Below are 18,014 nucleotides of genomic sequence, written 5' to 3'. Positions count from 1 at the left end.
TTTATTGTTAAATTTAAACTTTTTATTTTTTTTAATTAAAGTCAATGGTCAGATTCTTGAATTCAACTCTTAACATTATTGCCATCCATCCACTAAGCCCGGACCACTCCTTATTCTACTTATATTTCCACTTCATAACCCCTCTTCCTAATATATGTATTTAAAATTTTCCTTATCTAAACCATTATAGAGAGTCATCAAACAAGTTCTTGTCTTGGACAGGCATCTTCTTGTCGAACCCTTGTAAAAATTGCATCTTCTTATCCACTTGATCTAAAACAGTTGATACAATTTAGTCTTCTTTTGTTCTGATAAAAAAAAATGATACTTCTTTTTGTTTTGTCATTTTTATTTAAAATGTAGAGTATGAAGATTTGAACCTCTGACTGAGAGGGAGTAGATCTCATTTATTACTAGTATCTGTTCATGCAATCATTATTGGACCAAGAGTTTGTTTATAATTTTGTTAATTAATAGGATGTGTTCAACTGTTGAAAATTTTTCGTAGTATAGGCATGCTAAGAGTCCAATCACATGTAGATGTAGTTTTAAAAGTTACTGTCCATGCTCATGAACTAAATAATGTGCACCGAAAGAAGTGTGAATTGAACCGTAATGAAATGAGTCGGAATCGAAATGTTATTCTATTGATGTAATGAAATGAGTCGGAATCGTAATGTTATTCTATTGATGTTGTTTACCACATGGAATGTTATTATCTGGAATCGGAATCATATACTAATTCATAGTGTTTACTTCCATTTAGAATTGTAATTAGACATATGATGATTACCAAAATACCCCATGTATGTGTAACTAATTTAAAATTGCATTAATTAAAAATGATGTTATAAGATTTTTTATATTAAAAATAATAATTGCTTACAATAATTTTTAGATCTATTTTATATTATATTACTTAATAGTAATAAATTGTACCTTTTGTATTTAAGTTGAATTTTTTTTACACTTTATTTGATATTATTATTACATTATTTATTATAATGAATTTTCTTTTACCAATTCAATATAATTTTTTTTAAGAATACAAAATTAAATAATTATAAATTAAAAAATATATATATCTAGAATGTTTAAATGCACCTAGATGAGAAGTGATGTAGGAGACTTCAAATATTTGAAAGTTGACAAACAGATCTGGGTAGAGGAGAAGGTTACAAATGGGAAATAGGAAAAAGGCAAGAAAGCAGTCGGAAAAACTAAGTCTAAAAGAAACATGCAGAAAATCGTGAGAGAATATGAGAGAGAAAATGGTATTAGTTGTCAAATAATCAAAAAATATACTGTAGATCACATGGAACCAGAAATAATAAGACTGTACACCTGCTTTGGGTGTAATGGAATTGGACTTCTTTCGGGGAGTGATTTCCAAATTTGAGGTAGGTCCCACTTTTATTCCTATTTAACTAAACGAGGCCTAAATATATTAACTTTACCTATTTTTCATTAAAAAATCAAATCAGAATAGTTTATGCAAGTTTGGTTGAAGTGATGAGATAATTCAGTGTGTTGGTTTTCCTTTAACAAAAGTTAATTAAGTTTGTCCATCATTTGTTTGAACTTTGGGATGAAATTTCGGGACAACGTGTTTAAAGTCAACGTTTAATTTTAGCACAATATAGAACAGCAACCCTCCAAACGGGCAAAAAATAAAAATAAAAAAATTATATATATATATATATAATAAATAAATAAATAAAAAGTAAGATTTTTCTAATTTGACTTTACGTGATAAGATCTTTATCAATTATTAAATTATACAATGACATATGCATTAATTAGCCGTGAAATTCATATATGTTAACAAATTAATCTCGATTCATTTTTGTACATGAAAGACTAGTTGAAAATTAAGACTTTGAACAACTTTTGTCCTTTCTAGAGAATTGAACTTGAATTGAAAACTTTCACATAGTTAGTTTCAGGGACGTAACACTTTTTTTAAATTTATATATGATTGAATTACAATAAAAACTGTAACTCCGCCTAAAGTAATAATAATAATAATAATAATAAACCAAGTGGGAAAATTACCCTCCTTTCTTTGCTCCTGATTCTTTTCACACCCATGTAAAGAATTCTCTTAAATCATCGTGTTTCCTTCCAATTCTATTTTTTTTTTATATTATATTCTTAATTCATATGAGTTATCTATTAAATCAAATTGGAAATAAACTAATAAAACGTGATTTATTATATTGATTGGAAACGGTCAGGCAAAGACAGCTGCCCGGGGCAATTGTTTCGGTTCCATCTCTATCAGAACATCACGTGTTATTTTGTATTAGAACTCCGCAGTTTCTTTGTAATTATAATCCGATTATATTTGGATGAGATTTGTTGAACTTTGGGATTGTTTAATTAACTTAATAAGTCCGATTTAGTTGACCCCAAAAAGTGGGGTCTGAAACTGGGCATGATCTCAAGTCATCGTTAAGCCATGCGGTTGAAATTTTTCTGGGTCCAACAAAACTTGTCTTTCTAGAAAATTTCTCATTCAAAGGGGCGAAAATTTTCTGGGAAAATTATGGTTTTCTTTTTAGCGCGTTTGACTATTCCAATTTTCATTTATCGACCAACAATTTCTTTTTTCTTTTTGGCTCACCTACTGATTGCAACATGTATATAAGAATAAACTTAGGAATACTATTGCATTACAACTCCTTGGTTTTCTTCTCCTCTTCGTTTTCGTTTCTGTCAATTTTTTATCACAGCGACTGAGCTATCCATGGCAGCTGAAGCTTTGACGGAAGAACAGATTGCTGATTTTCGTGAAGCTTTCTGTTTGATTGACAAAGATGCAGATGGTGCGTTCTTTTTCCCTCTCTTTTCGTTCTTGCCCACCACATGTTTGTTATTTTTCCTCAATGAAACATAAGGCTGGAAATTTGTAGCTTATTCAAAAGGAAGGTTCAATAGAAACATATTTGGGCACGGATGATACAGAAGGCTGAATTTTGTAGCTTATTCAATAGACTTTAAGAAAATTTTTATATTTGAGCATGATGTATTAGGAATTCGTAAAATCAGTTTTGAAAATTTGCTTTTTAGCCTATCCTCTTTTGAGTTTAAAAAGGGAGAAGGATTAAAATTATTGTTAAGTGAAACTTGTGGGGATATTTTAGGATTCATCACCATGGAAGAGCTTGCGGGAGTACTTCAGTCATTGGATGGACATCCCACCAAGAACGAAGTTAGAGATATGATAAGTGAAGTTGATGTCGACGGTAACGGGACGATAGATTTCGATGAGTTTCTGAATGTCATGGCAAGGAAAATGAAGGTAAAAGAGCAAAATAAAGAGTATAATTGAATTGTCATAGTCATTTTACACGTATCTAGTGGCTCAGAAGGGGTTGGGTTTTGCAGGACAATGTTTCTGAGGAGCTAAAAGAAGCCTTCAAAGTGTTTGATAGGGACCAAGATGGTTATATCTCAGCTTTTGAGGTAAAATTTCAATCTCTTTCTTCCATTTCTCCCTGAATTGAAGTCTGGTGACGTATGTACACAAGCACTTCCTCTTCACAACACAAAGATTTTCATTTTTCCAAAAGGGTCTTTCAGAGATTTCTTTCTCCCTGCTGTTATGATTGGTATTATTTGCCTGCCTCTTGAACTCATTTGAAGGCCATTGGTCAAAGAAAAACCATTCAAAACCTGAAAGTCAACAAATACTTTATAGGAACTCCATTATTTTATTGTCTGAAGCTGAAACCCAATGAAGTCCAGTTAGCTTAGTTGATAAGCCAAATCTCTTACCGACAAAGTGCTTTCTATGATTTGAATATGCAGTTGAGAAACGTGATGATAAATTTGGGAGAGAGATTGACAGACGAAGAGGCCGAACAGATGATTCGAGAGGCCGATTTGGATGGCGATGGCAGAGTGAGCTATGAAGAGTTTGCCAGGATAATGACAATCAGTTGATCTCATTTCCAACATGTGATTTACATTAGATGAAACTTCACAATCTTTCATTCATGTTTATTGATACCATCACTGTAAATTAGAATACTAAAAGTTGTTAGATTCTTAATAAAGATTAAAGAGATGTTTCTTTTTCTCTATGTATCTTCATTTGATTTTAAATTACTGATTGTTTTGGTGTAATCCTGGATGTAGCTTCTCATATTTGTTCCTTTTTGAATTCCCATGTATCAATAATATGACCATTTTGTAATACGTGCCCATAGAGAACAGAACAGAGGGTTTCTATTCTAGGATGGCCAATTTGATTTCTGTCCACTTTTTACCAAATTACATTTTACTGAGGTCATGTTGAATCTGAATGCGAATAAATGGAAATGAAAATCGGAATGATAATGTTATTCTTTTGATGTTGTTTACCATAAATTTTATGAAATCGGAATCAAAATTTCTTTAATGTTGTATATTAAAACTGTTTGGAATCCGAATTGGAATTAAAGTTAGATATATAACCATGGCTAGTATACCTCTTTATTCCTTTTTAGTTAATTACAAAGCTATTATTGTGTTGATTTGTTTAAATTAAATAATAATAAATTTTAATTTATGTTTTTATGGGTAATTGTAGTGGTTAGCAAAAATAATTCGTAAATTAAAAAAAAATGTCACCAGCTTTTCAAAATTTCAAATATAGTAAAATATTTGAATTTTTATTTTTGGAATTTTTATTATTCCAACTTTATCCTTATGATATCTTATATACATTCAATATATAATTCTTATTTCCGAGTAAACATGACCTAAAAAAATATTACACTTAGACTAAGATATCTCTAATCTAATATTTTTATCTAAATATATATAGCTTACAAATATACGTATTTAATACGAAAATATATTAGACATTTATGTATGTCTGTTGGAGGTCGTAGATTGGAATTTTAATTCTTCAGAGGTATAAATGACAATAAATGGACCAAGTAATGAGTCAAGGTTGAGTTTATGGACTTCTATGGCATATTGGACTTCTTAGCTTTCTAGCCTACCACAAATTACTTCCATCTTTGGGCTCAACTTCCAATCTGTACATCTTTTTCATTATTATTATTATTTAAATTATTTTTAATATTTTAGTCCAGAATATATGTTTCGTTATTTGTTCAAAAGGAGTAAAACAAACACTTGAAAAATAAAACAAGCAAAATTGATATTTTAAAAATACAAATATTAAAATAAACTAAATTTGAAAAAGTACCTTACTCCTAAAATAAAGGAAATTGTAGTTGGGAATAAAATAGAATAAACTTGAACTTTTACGCCGTAAATTTTTAAGGATGAAAATGGAAGGATTAGCTCAAAATATCAAAATGGGAATTTTTCTTTTTTTGTTTTGTTTTGTTTTGAATAATATCAAAATTGGATTTAAAGTCGAGTAAAATAAAATGTATTTCTCTTCGGAAATTTAACATGGACAGTGGCGATGAGCTTTCTAAACCCTCCGATCATGGAACCCTCGCAACCCCAAAATCCCGACGATTACTCTGCTTCTTCGACAATTATCACCTTCCAGCGCCCTATTCCTCTAATTCGAGGGCCAATTCGAGCCGGTCCATCTGAAAATCCCTCGGCGGGTCCGTACTTGCTTGCATTTAGGGATCCCCAAGCTTGGGAATCTGCGTACAAAATATGCGAGTCGAAGATTATCGAACAATGCGAGGCCGGGGCGAGGATCGGTTGCTCAATAACTGCATCAAACAAATGCAAGCCGCCGTGGTGGGGATTTTTGATACATTCGAGTAAGGGGTTGGATTTGAAGGAGAGGGAGCACTGCGAAGAGCGAGAAATGGAGGCTTGTTTGGCTGCCGCGAAGGAGAAGTGTGTTGGTTTTGCAAAGGAGAAGTGTTCTAAGCCGTTCATGGAAGCTAGAATTGTGGCAAGGGGGAGAAAGGTAACAGAGAAGGAGGCGAAAATGTGGGTTTGTTGGGCATCGGTGGGTAATAAAGATTTTGTTATCCCTTTAGTGGAGATCGGACGGAAGTTTTCTGGGGTTGGGCATGGGGAGACGACTTATAGGGCTGGTGAATTATTTTAGACAGCTACTTCTCTGGAACTGGTCTTGGTGATGGTGGATCAAGTAATGGTTGTGCATCATAGGAGGAACTTTGATGGAAACCTTGGCGTATTGTCGTTTGTGGCTTTATTGAAGCATGTGGCAGTAAACGGATTTTTTTTAAAGGTCTGATCTGATGGAACATGTATTGTGGACGAACAACTGCTGCAATGGTTCAGTCGAAGATGGACAATATGGAGGTATATTTTAATTTGCCTTATTCTTCTATTCATAAATTCGTATACAATTGAGTGAAATGCAAACAAAGTTTCTTGATCTATCACATTGTGGTTTGCCTGTGGTTACATGCTGATGACACTGTTTTCATGATCAAAATGTAGAAATACCAACTATAAATAGCATTTTAGGACTTCCTATCAATCTTAGTATCAAAGGTTATGATGCATAACTGCAACTGTTGTCAAATGGCATAGTTTTGAAAACAATGTAATCGAATCGCTCTCTGTGTTCTTATACAGGCCGGTTCATTGCACTCACTTAATAATAGGAAATATCTGTTCGACGGCCATACATGTACCACAATTTGCGGGTCAGTTTCTTGGTAATTCTATGAACATTTACTTCTAGATGATTAAGTGAATGTGGTGTAGGGAATAATAATTTATAGTTGTTTTAGGTACATAGTGTGCTAGCTTATGTTCAGTCGAATTTATTTTAGTATATTACTTTAGTTAATTTGTAAAATAGTTTCCTTTGAATTTTTTAGTCTTTCCCCCATTTCTTTTTAAGTCTAGAAAAAGCCACTGTACTTAAAAACCAATTGAAGTTGATGAATTAGAAGAGTCACTTCTATGGAATCTTGAGTTCTCTTTGGGATGGATTTCCCATTTCTTTATTGCTTTTGATGTTATCCACCAAATGCACTGCATTCGAGTAGGATCAATGAAGCTTCTGCCCATCAAACTACATGTTAACAAATAAATTGAAAAGATTGAGTTATCTGCCTAATAGCTTGCTTATTAAACTTATAAATCTGGTCGTATTTAACATCTTATCGATGTAGGAATCATGAGTTTGAATACCTACAATGCTATTTTCTTTTGATCTTATATTAATAGTCTAGGTGTTAGATCATGTAATCGGAAACTAATGTTCGAGCCTAATAGCTTGAGCTTTTTAATCTAATGTTGATTCGAATGACATGAGAACCCATCATTCGTGCTGAAATCCTAATAATTAGTGATCACTTTGTGGTTTCACAGAACGACTGGAATGAAGTACATTGAACCTCTGTTTATCTTCATCAATCGTCATCAAAAATAGAATGGCATATAAAACATTCAAATCAAAGCAGCTTCCCAATGTATAATTTGATTCAGACCCTTTGTGGTGGTAGTTGTTAAATCAATGTGAGTATGATGGAAATGGTTTGCTTGAATAACCCAATATTTCTTTTTTGGCACCCAATCCTCCCATAACAGATTTGGTTAATTTGTAGTTTTTATTGCAGATTGGTCTGAATTTAGAGAAATTGAAAATTGTTTCCATGATATTTCTGAAGGTACAACATATCCGTGTGAGAATGATAAGTACCCGAAAGATATTAGTGAAATACTTTAGGCACAATTGTGTGGGAAAATAAATAGATGCTTTGTGATTTAAATATGACGTGACTTATTTTTATTGAAAGACCAAGCTTTAGAACACAAATGGTCCATACAAATAGAAAAGCCCCCACAATGAATGGAGCCCGAAAAAAAAAGCTTGTTACTAGCTACTAGAGTTAGAAAAAGAGGCTCCAATGAGAATGAGGCTCCAATGAGAATAAGGGATAAAGTATAATTGTAGAGTTCCTTTGGAACCAGGAGCATTAAACCTGCATCTTCTCTTAAAGACGCTCAACACCTTGAAAAATTTTCTCATTCCTCTCAAGTCAATTATTCTTTGGAGAGGGAGGGGAGAAAAACTGGGCTTTAACAGCAGGTGAAATTTGACCTCCTCATTAAATATGATGCTCAGTTAGTGTCTGATATATTATCGATACGTTTAAAGAATTTTGGATGAGATCCTGAACATGTGTTCTTGATCTAAGTGGGAGCTAGAAAATCCTCTCTCAGCAACAAAGATGCAATTGAATATGGCTTTCTCACATCAACTGACGTTAAGCCAACCATTCACACGCAACTTTAAAAACCAACTTCAGGGCATTGAATAATTTGCGGTGAAGTTACAAACCATCACCTTTAGTCGGTTGATTGGTTTGCTCAAAGTTAATGAGGAAATTTACGAAAAGCAAAAGGACATGCAAGATAGAAACGAATAAAGGATTAAAGCTTGGGCAGAATTTGTTGCATCATTTGGAAGGCTGTACCATCATAACCACTTTGGATTTGGAACAATCTCCTGATTCTTCTTACTGGTTCTACCACTAGGCATATAGGAGTTTTTTTATTTTGGGTTTCACTCTGAAGTGAAAAGCGGGACCGAGTGCATGATGAAGGGAATTAGTTGATAATTAATCAGGAAATTAAGTTTTCTTTGGGTAATTAATTAGCAGAGGTTTAGACTAATAGTTTTGTAACTAATTAGTACAGGTTTAGTGCAGGTTTAGTGCAGGTTTGTGAAGCTTTAGATTAATAAACCTAGATGTGTGTAATACGTGTTTGGACTGTACAAGAAATGGATAATCAATTTTTTGAGTTATGTAGATATGTGGGTTTATGATTGATAAAAATTAGAACCTAGTGTAAAAGATGGTTCTCATCAACACAAGTTTATGTACCCGTGGGATTAATAAATCCATACCTTGGGATAAAACATCTCGTACCAAACATAAGTTCGACCTCTTAATATCTGAACATGGTTAATGATATAGCTAACCAAGAGAAAAAATAGAGAGATGGGATGAAAAGGTGAAGCCACGTTATTAAAGCGATTAAAAATGGTAGACAAAACCGAGGTGCGCGTAAACTGACCTGGACACTCACGGATATCTTTTAAAATGGTAGACAAGATGGTGGGAGGCCAACCCAACACCAACAACAACAGTCCGCTGTAAACTGTTTCAAAAGTGGAATGTAGGTTTTCTCGAGACCTTCAGACAGACAAGGGCAAAAACAAACATCCAAAACTGTTCATGTTTGGGAATAATGGAATAATATAAAATGCCTCCAACAACATGGAAACAGAATAGTTCACATATATAGTTTCTTTAATGCTTCCTATGAATAAAACAAAAATATCCCATAAAGACAGTATTCCAATCACCATTACACAGGAGCTTTTAAAATGATGTTTAAGATGGAATATTTCAATTACTGAAGAATATACTGTCGAACTGAATTTATGGTTCAGTTCAAATCCGGTTTTAAAAATTCGTATATAACATATTATAGAAAGAAATAGTGAATAAAAGTTTGTAGAAGTTCAAAGCAATAAGCATAGAGAATGGGATCTCAAAAGCACCAAAAACCTCTTTGGATAAGAGAAATTCTGTCACTCAAAACCCTAACAGTAACATTGGTTGGGAGATTCCCAGAGCCACGCATTTATTCTACTCAGAATTCCAAGTGCAGATCTGCTTCCCATGCCATTTTTAGCCAAATCTCAAGATTCTCCATTGCTCTCACCCACCACTCTTTCTACAAACTCTGTATATTATTGCCCCATAACACGACAAAACCAAACCTGCAAGACGAGAGGGAAAGAAAAAAGAGCCTTTTTTCCTATACAGGAAGTTGTTAAAGTGAATTGGAAGAAGCTCAGAAAGAAGTGAAAAGGAGCTTGGTATCCATAAATGATTGATTACTGTGGAAGATTAAAAACAAGGAAGAAGAAATGGGGATGGTGGTTAAAAATAGTAAAAGTGTTGAAGAGGGATTACAAAATGGAACATAATGGGTTTTTATATATGTTTATCGTGATACCATCAAAAGGTGAAGCTACCATATGATCTGATCTTTCCTTGTGTGAAGAGCAAGAAGAAGTTTAGATCATGCTGGCAGCTTCAACTGCTGGTGATGCACGGAAGCCATCACAGAGGAGCCGGGAGAGATGAGGGAGAGAGCTCTGTGTGCTGTGATTTGAAGGGCTATGAGTAGAGGAGGGGATATAAATAGAGAGGGGAAGCATTATTTGTCTCTAGTTTTTGTAGGTGATTATGGTTTGAAAAAAGAAGCCAATGAATATGATGAAACTAAATAATGAACAAAAACCAGATGGCAGACTGGCAGTGGTCCAAACGTAAGACAAAATTGAATATTGTGAAGCCCCACGCCACTCACCAGCAGACAAGCTAGCGAGTAGCTCTAAAATTTACCTGGTGACTTTTTCACTTTATGCAGGTCTCTCTCTCTCTCTCTCATATTGTATTGTAAAATCTTCCATGAAACAGAAAAGATCAAGACAGCAGAACAAGAAGTGAGCAGTCTCTTGGGGACCATGTGCATGGCTTCTAACAAACTTTTGGAGAAAGAAAGACCCAGCATCTTAACCCACCAAACCCAAATCATGCATGTGAGTCTCTCTCTCTCTATCTATCTATCTCTCTCTCTCTCTCTCTCTCTCTCTCTCTCTCTCTCTCTCTCTCTCTCTTGCTTTGCTGGTATCTGTTTTATATATTTCTTGTTGGGTATTTCCTTAAGTTATAGTGACAGTGAGAGTGAGATCTATACTTATCTTTATTGGCAAAGGGGGATGCTATTTGCTGGAGACTTAATAATGGACTCTTAAGACTTAATAATGTCAAAGTGGTCAGTTTGGACTCTTAATAACGTCATATTTTACTCAATCTTCCATAAAAGGAACCCATCTGGTGCAGGTTCAGGTAATATTTATATGAGTCTCCTGGTTTTCCATGTACTGAAAATGATGGATGAAAACAAGACTGATAAATCATTTTTAAGAAGAAGAAAACATAGATCAAGTTGTTTTGCATTTATGGTTGTGACATTGACACATTCTGTTTCTTTCTGATTTGTGTTTGGTTAATTTGGTTGGCTGAGATACAGATGATGGCAACCAGATCTGTTTTCCCCAAATAAATTTCTATTGAAGTTACCTGAAAAAGTGGAAAATGTAAATATTCTGTAGGAAAAGTTCTATCCTTTCTTATCTCGAATTGGGATTTCATAGAATATGATCCAACCACTTCACACTCATTATTTAAAAAAAAAAAGTCTTTAAATTTGAAAATTAGTCTTTTTCTTCCATCTCCTGTCTCTGATTTTGACTGGTTTTGTTCTCATTTGTTTTCCAATTGGATCGTAATAAATTTGACAAATCATTTGAAAATCACAGGATTAGATCACCAAGTACCAAAATCAATTCTTATCATTAAAAATTACAAAAGTAAAGCAAGGAAAACGCTCACTGTCATAAAAGAATTACAGAAGTAAACCAAGTACTCAATGCATTAATGTGATAACCCCTTTTGAAAAAGTCGGCCCATGCTTAACAATAAATTATGATGTTAACTTGGAGAAACAACACATCAAAGAAAAGATTATTTGAATTCATCCCTTAGGGACACATGAACTTTACCTTTTCCATTACATATATATATACTTGGTGTGATTCCAAAATTTTACTACTGATGAATAAGAGTTGTTGGATTCATTGAACATTATTTTTTGTTTATGCATGTGATTGCTACATTTTGTTTGTATCTAGAAAGCTTTATTGGCGATGTTTATGAACAACCTTTCTGCATTAATTGTTAACTTAAATGTCTGTCTTTTTGAGTTTTATTGTGCTCTAATTTCTGTAATGAGATACTTTTTCCCACTAAAACATTGAATTCAAGAATTCCCCGTTAGTATTACAATGATTTAAATACTATTTTGATGATTGTAATTTGAGGCGTTAGTTATTTTAGTCCATAAACTTTCAAAAGTTTTTGTATTTTCAATTTTTGTTTATTTTAGTCCTTGTATTTTTTCAAAATGTCCATTTAGTCCTTGTATTTTGAAAAATTGACCATTTTAATTCCTCGTTCAAGACCGGAGCTATCAACCACTCGATCATCTCTCCGAAAGATAATTTCTATTTGATTTATATTTGATCTCATCGAATAGAATAGTGACATATAAGTTGATACTATTACTATCTATACTATAGAAAAATATCAAGCGTGAGTAATAAGTCTATCTACATGTATATATAAATATATATGATCTAGTATCCCCTTTTGTGAAGTAAAAAAAGACTAACCCCAATCCCATGCATGCTAAAGTATTAAACAAGTAAGAAGTAATATAGAATCAACGGATTTATGGTAAAATCCCTCCATGATACATTTTATAAAAATTTTGACTGGGTGGTAAAGAGATCAAAATGGTATATTTTGTTGGTAGATTGGAGAATTAGAAACATGACTATTGCTTTCTAATTGGCTGTTTTTGCATTAATTGTTACTTCATCAATCTTACTAATCAGTGTGTCCGTCGTATTTGCTTCTCCTGATGGTTGGTCGGATAACAAAAATTTTTCATTGTTATCTCATTTCTTTTCATCATAATTTTAGCACGATATTTCACTTACTCAGTTTCTTAAAATGTAATCATAAATTTGTATTAAATAGTTTTCATACTGTATAAAATTTGTATTAAAATATTGCAAATATAGATCATATTGGTCAGTTTTTAAAAATATAGGAATCAAAATATATATTTTGAAAGTTCAATAACTAATCAAAAGTTAGAAAATACATGATCAAAATAATTTGTTTTTCCTCCTCTTTTTGTGTTATAAATTTTGGCAGACTCATTTTTTCTAAAGCACGTCTTTTTCTTTCTTCTTCTTTTTTTTTTATTTTTTTATTTAACTTGCTTTATAAAGTTTCTTTTGATAAATGCTAATATTCATGAGAAATGATCTACTACTATTTTTAGCTCCAACGGTACTCTGAATGTTTGGAAGTTGTGCATAATTCCCTACACCTTTACGAGTATTCATCATAAATGTTGTTGAATTCAAAGATAGATTGATGGAAATATAAGACTTCTACATGCTTTTTTGATCTGATTCTTGCATCTGCTGGTTTCTTCGAAGCCTTCGATATTGACCATACTCCATAAATGATGTAATCAAATAAATGTTGCATTTGAAATTATAACATATGCTTTTTTTTTTAATATAAAATTTGTGTACTAATTAAGGGGCTTCCACTACTGTTCAACGCGTGAAACTGAAAGATCTCAAGAATTTTGAGTTGGGCCACCGATAAATTCTACTAATCGTTCGATTTTTCAACAATTTGACAAAGTGCGCTGTATGTAATTTTGAATTTAGGACCCAGCAACAGTATTGAATAGTCACTGAATTGTCCTCACCACGAAAGCCCATGTCCCATTATTTCAGTTGACGGGATGATTCTTTTCCTTTTTTTTATAATAAATATCTTGAGTGCCCGGACCAATTGGTGTACATCTCTACTAATCTCACGGGACAACTATTTGATCTTATTGTTAAGAACATATATAGGAAATTAATTCTTAGGTCATTGTAGAGTTTGAACCAACGAGATGAGAAATTGAATCATGGTATAATGAGATAGGCCAATTGAGTTAGGTGTATTTCATTTATAAATTTATTTTGTATAACTTAAATTTGAAAATTTGGGTTCTTTTTAATAATTATTTTGTTTTTTGATTTTCCATTTAAAAAAATTAAACCTAGAAACATAACTTGTATGGTAATTTGTTTTGTTGTATAGTTTTAATAAACATTTTGTAAATGTTGGATAAATTTTGAAAACTAGAAAGTAATTTTTTTTATTTTTTAAATTTGGCAGAAAAGTGAAATATACGTTTTTCAAGTGAAGTGAAGATCTTACCAATAAAATTGTATAAAAACAAACTAAATAACATTTACTAAATAACATTTACAATTAATTGATCATTATGCTAAATTGTCAATATAGCTAAATTATCAAATTAAAATTTAGAATGCTAATATAAAATATTAATAACTTAAAATAATTTAATTTATATTATTTATTCTTTAATTAAATTTGATTAGTTACTAAACAATCTTTACATTGACATAAAAGATATATTTCTAAACTAATCACACAGAATAAACATAAACATATATATAATTTATTCTCAAACCTTCAACCAAACAGCCCCGCGGAAAAGTTGTTAATTCCGGTGAAAAATTATTAATACATTTAATTAACATTTACAATGAACTAAACTAGCCTATAAAGAAATATACTATATACACAATTAGACCTTAAATAATAAATAAATAACCTAAATCACATTCTACAAATCTCAATCTCACATAAGAAACTCAATCGTTCTATTTCGGAACATCAAAATCTCATTTCTCACACAAACCCAGGTTTAATGTAAATTCACATAATGATCATTCACATGCAATAACATAATCCCCCTGCAAGATCTCATAATGTTCTTTCTTTTCCTTCTAATACGTAAGACAAAATCACATCAACAAAAATGAAGTAGTGGTATGGTCCAATGAATGGAGTAGTATTTGGTCATGGTTGTAAGGCAGTGAAGGGAATGGGAAAATATCTGGGATTTTTTGAGTGGCATGACAATGAAAACTCAGATGCGACACCGACCATTTAAAAAGCAAGCAAAAGGACAGAGCTAAAGAAACAAAGAATTGGACCGACCCACTTAACTACCAACTGCTAAGGAGAATTGAGAATCAACTTGATCAGCTACCTAACACCTCCAATTTGGCTGCTTCTGCTGCCAACTTCGCCCATTTCAGGCCACACAAATTCGTTGTTTATTGCGAGAAACTTTCAAACTTAATGCAGTAGTTCAATTGTGAAAGGGAACGGACCTTAGCTTGATTCAAAATCATGATGTGGCTACCAAAGTCTCTCTCCAACCCTGCAACCTAATAAAGCCAGGAGAAAAAATGAGGAGGAGATTTGATTTGTTATAGGAAAAATGAAAGGCAGAGAGAGAGAGAGAGAGAGGAAAAGACAGTTTCCCTTTTATTACTGTGCTTGCCAAGATTTCCCATCCTGTTAATGCCAAGCAAATCACAAGAGAGTTATGGGTTTTGATGGAATATTATTTGGACATCGTTAAGGATTTGAAGTGGGAAGCATTTTCTTACCCAGAAGAAATGGAGATCTGAAAATTCTTTGAACCAAATTGCAAAAATGGCAATGCAGATGTGTGTTTCCAGCTACCTTACTTTGGGGTTGGGCTTGAACTTAAATAGCCTAAGCGATCGCTCAAGGTTTTCATACCTTCTTCTTATTCTTCTTCTTCTTCTTCGTCTGTTCTTTCACTGAAGAACTCTTCCCAAAATTCCTCATCCAGCTCTGTATCTCCACTCTCTGAAGGCTGCAACTCTTCCTTTACTTCTCTTTCTTTCTTCATTGCCTTGCCTAATCCTTGCATTTCCAAAGCAAGTGCTTCCAGTTCAGATATCTCATATCCACAGATTTCCAGAGGCTCAATCTTGATGGGGTTTGAGATGCCTTCACTGCCTCTGGAGCTGCTGGGTCCTTGATCAATGGGCCACCTCCTCTTCTTTGTTGCAGCCTCTTCTATGTCCCTCTTCTTCTTCTGCTGGACTAGTTGGTGAATGAAGCCCGGGTTCTGAATTGCTCTTGCCATGAATTTCATCATCTGCCGCTGTTTCATTTCTGTCCCTTGCAGCTTTTGCTCCATTGCTTTTAGATAGGTTCTTGTATTCTGCTGCTCATGTCTGAGCTTAACCAGTTCCATCATCACCACTTGCTTGTCCCGTTTCAATTGATTGAGTTCGGCATCCAGTCTGAACCGACCGAGTTCGACACTGGGACCGGCTTCTTGTTCCATAGGCAGAGGCTCAGAGGATGGTGGTTTTCTTCTCCTTATGGTCCTAAGAAGATGTTTTTGGCCTCTCAAGAATCCTTCATTTGCAAACTCCCATCTCTCTGGATTTATCTTCCTAAAACCCTGAATGGATCATAATCCATATTCAGAAATCCAAACCCAAACTTCAAGGACTCTAAAGAACCAAAGTGCCAATGAAGAACTGAGAAAAGAAAACTAGAGAAACTACAAACAGTTCAGTAAATAAATAAACAACTTGGAAACAGACCATCTCTTGTGATGTTAAGTACAGAGACTTTGGAGAACTAAAATCAATCTTTCCATAATTTACTCAATCAGGGAGATGCAATAGTATTCTAGACAATTCCAAACTTACATAAGTGTTGAGCTGTCGAATGAAGCTTGAGAAGTTGTTGTGATTGAAGAATCGAGGCAGCAAATTTGCAGAGAAGGCCTTAGGATCCCATACGATGAAGCTGACGCCTTCCCTGCCCCAAGAGATAACGTGATCGGTACTTGGATCATCCACAATCTCAAATGTCTTGATCAGAAATGGCGGTGGACCAACTTCGTATAGACCCTCCATCGGTTCCGGCGTAGGCGTCGCCGATGAGCCATAACCGCCGCCTGCCTCCGGCGAGCTCGGCCCCCAGTTCTCCTCCTTTACTGGGTATTGAGGATTCATAGAAACAGCTGCCAAACAAACGAATAAGAAGAATAATGGAGTCAATTGAATAATCTGTTGGAACAAGAAACCCCCCTAAAAAAATTGCCCAAAATTGTAAAATGGATTACAGTTCAAGTGAGAGGAGAGGGATGGAGTTGGCAGGTGAAGCTATGAAAATGGAGACGCTGATCAGAGGCAATAACTAAAATGGCAGCGAAATTCGAAAGAATTCAGTAGAGAATGACCTGTTATGGCGAGGAAATGACAGAAGCCCAAAGTGATGATTGCGAGAGGACAAACGCGGTTTCAATTCTTCGTAAGAACGTCTCTTTTTCCCATCGCACGTATTAAACATAAACCCCAGAAGGAAAAAAAAAAAATCTACTGTTGTTTCTTTCAAACTTTTGGAGCCCATCTCAAAATTAAACCCATTGAAAAGAAAATAGTTAAACCAAACGCAAAGAGTGATATTATTTTGTTTAATTTGGAAAATGCAGTTGGCCATTCTTTCACTTTCTGTGAGCTCTTCAAATCCCAACTGCAGGTCTGCAACTGGGGTCTGATTTTGTACGGATGAAAAATGAAGTTTGTCTTGTAGTGATTGAAACTGGATGGCGTTAGTTAAAATATAAAATATTAATAGACAGGTTCAAGAGAAAAGTCTAGGCCCGGGCCATCCTTTCGGAATTTATTCTTTCATTTTTGTGCCCCACTTTCTATATATAACAAGTTCTGCAAGAAACTTCTGGAACACTTCTTTATGGCCATGGACAAATATTATTTTTCTTTTAAATTTTTTACCTGCCTATTTGGACATTTCCATTTGATACTTTGGGACACCAACTCATGATTTCTCGTTTAGTTCGTGCTGAAAGGTTGTATCTTATTTACCCTGGTATATCAATAATAGACTATTTTTACATTTGTCATAAACGCTATAAGTGATATACCATTTTCATAGACGGGTTTCATTGATCGGTTTGTACAATGTGAAAACTGATGCCTCTTTCCTCTGGCCTTCTATGGCTGTCGGTTTAGGGATAACTATTTAGGATTCTGAAGGTTGTGTCCTTTTCACTTCAACAAAATTCATTCCCTATTTGACACGATTGATGTGGCTGAAGCGTTGGTTCTTCGTGAAGATTTGTCTAGGACGGCAAATTTAGGTTTTTGGCCGAGATTGACTCGCTTCACTGTTTCTCGTTGTTGACATCCTTTTAGAAGTGGGTTTTTCACTTTCAGACCTTCGTTCGGGCGGCGCCTCTTCTTCTGCTGTGCAATTTAGCTGTACTCATCGTGAAGGAAATATGGTGGCCCACCAACTTGCTTGCTTAGCCTCATCTAGACGGTTGGATTGCTCTTGGGGCGAAGATGAGCTGTCTAAAAAGAAGCGATATACCATTTTCCTAATTAGCAATATATTGTTTTCATTTTATTGATATGATGTATCAGTGATATATTACGTAGTAAATTAGCATGCAAGCAAAATAATGATAGAAAATAAAAGATGCATAAT

At 33.9% G+C, this 18,014-nt stretch overlaps 3 protein-coding genes across 8 annotated transcripts; 2 read left to right on the top strand and 1 right to left on the bottom strand.

Annotated features, from left to right (window-relative positions):
* Nucleotides 1–1,794: 1,794 nt before the first annotated feature.
* Nucleotides 1,795–4,084, top strand: LOC111015270 (uncharacterized). The gene is made up of 4 exons (XM_022290230.2): nt 1,795–2,828; nt 3,147–3,304; nt 3,391–3,468; nt 3,814–4,084. Exons 1-4 carry the CDS (start codon nt 2,750–2,752, stop codon nt 3,946–3,948), a joined length of 450 nt encoding a protein of 149 aa, XP_022145922.1. The 5' UTR covers nt 1,795–2,749; the 3' UTR covers nt 3,949–4,084.
* Nucleotides 4,085–5,386: 1,302 nt separating this feature from the next.
* On the top strand, nt 5,387–10,534 carry LOC111015296 (uncharacterized). 6 transcript variants are annotated; one of them, XM_022290283.2, is made up of 3 exons: nt 5,387–6,258; nt 6,538–6,608; nt 10,413–10,534. In XM_022290283.2, the coding sequence occupies exon 1, from the start codon at nt 5,429–5,431 to the stop codon at nt 6,038–6,040; it is 612 nt and encodes a 203-aa protein (XP_022145975.1). In that variant the 5' UTR covers nt 5,387–5,428; the 3' UTR covers nt 6,041–6,258; nt 6,538–6,608; nt 10,413–10,534. The 6 variants fall into 6 exon arrangements, with proteins under 6 accessions (XP_022145975.1, XP_022145974.1, XP_022145972.1 ...); XM_022290282.2 differs by having other exon boundaries at nt 6,538–6,620; XM_022290280.2 differs by lacking the exon at nt 10,413–10,534 and adding an exon at nt 7,282–7,460.
* Nucleotides 10,535–14,098: 3,564 nt separating this feature from the next.
* Nucleotides 14,099–17,914, bottom strand: LOC111015295 (heat stress transcription factor A-7a). Its single transcript, XM_088124934.1, has 4 exons — nt 16,627–17,914; nt 16,208–16,524; nt 15,122–15,954; nt 14,099–15,026 (listed from the first exon to the last, which is right to left on the bottom strand). The coding sequence occupies exons 2-3, from the start codon at nt 16,514–16,516 to the stop codon at nt 15,265–15,267; spliced, it is 999 nt and encodes a 332-aa protein (XP_087981060.1). The 5' UTR covers nt 16,517–16,524; nt 16,627–17,914; the 3' UTR covers nt 14,099–15,026; nt 15,122–15,264.
* Nucleotides 17,915–18,014: the final 100 nt, after the last annotated feature.

This window comes from Momordica charantia (genome assembly GCF_013281855.1).
Source record: "Momordica charantia cultivar OHB3-1 chromosome 6 unlocalized genomic scaffold, Mcharantia_2.0 BLBB01000006.1, whole genome shotgun sequence".
NCBI lineage: Eukaryota > Viridiplantae > Streptophyta > Magnoliopsida > Cucurbitales > Cucurbitaceae > Momordica > Momordica charantia.
Note: the sequence above shows the minus strand (reverse complement) of the source record. Positions and strands in the feature narration are given on the sequence as shown.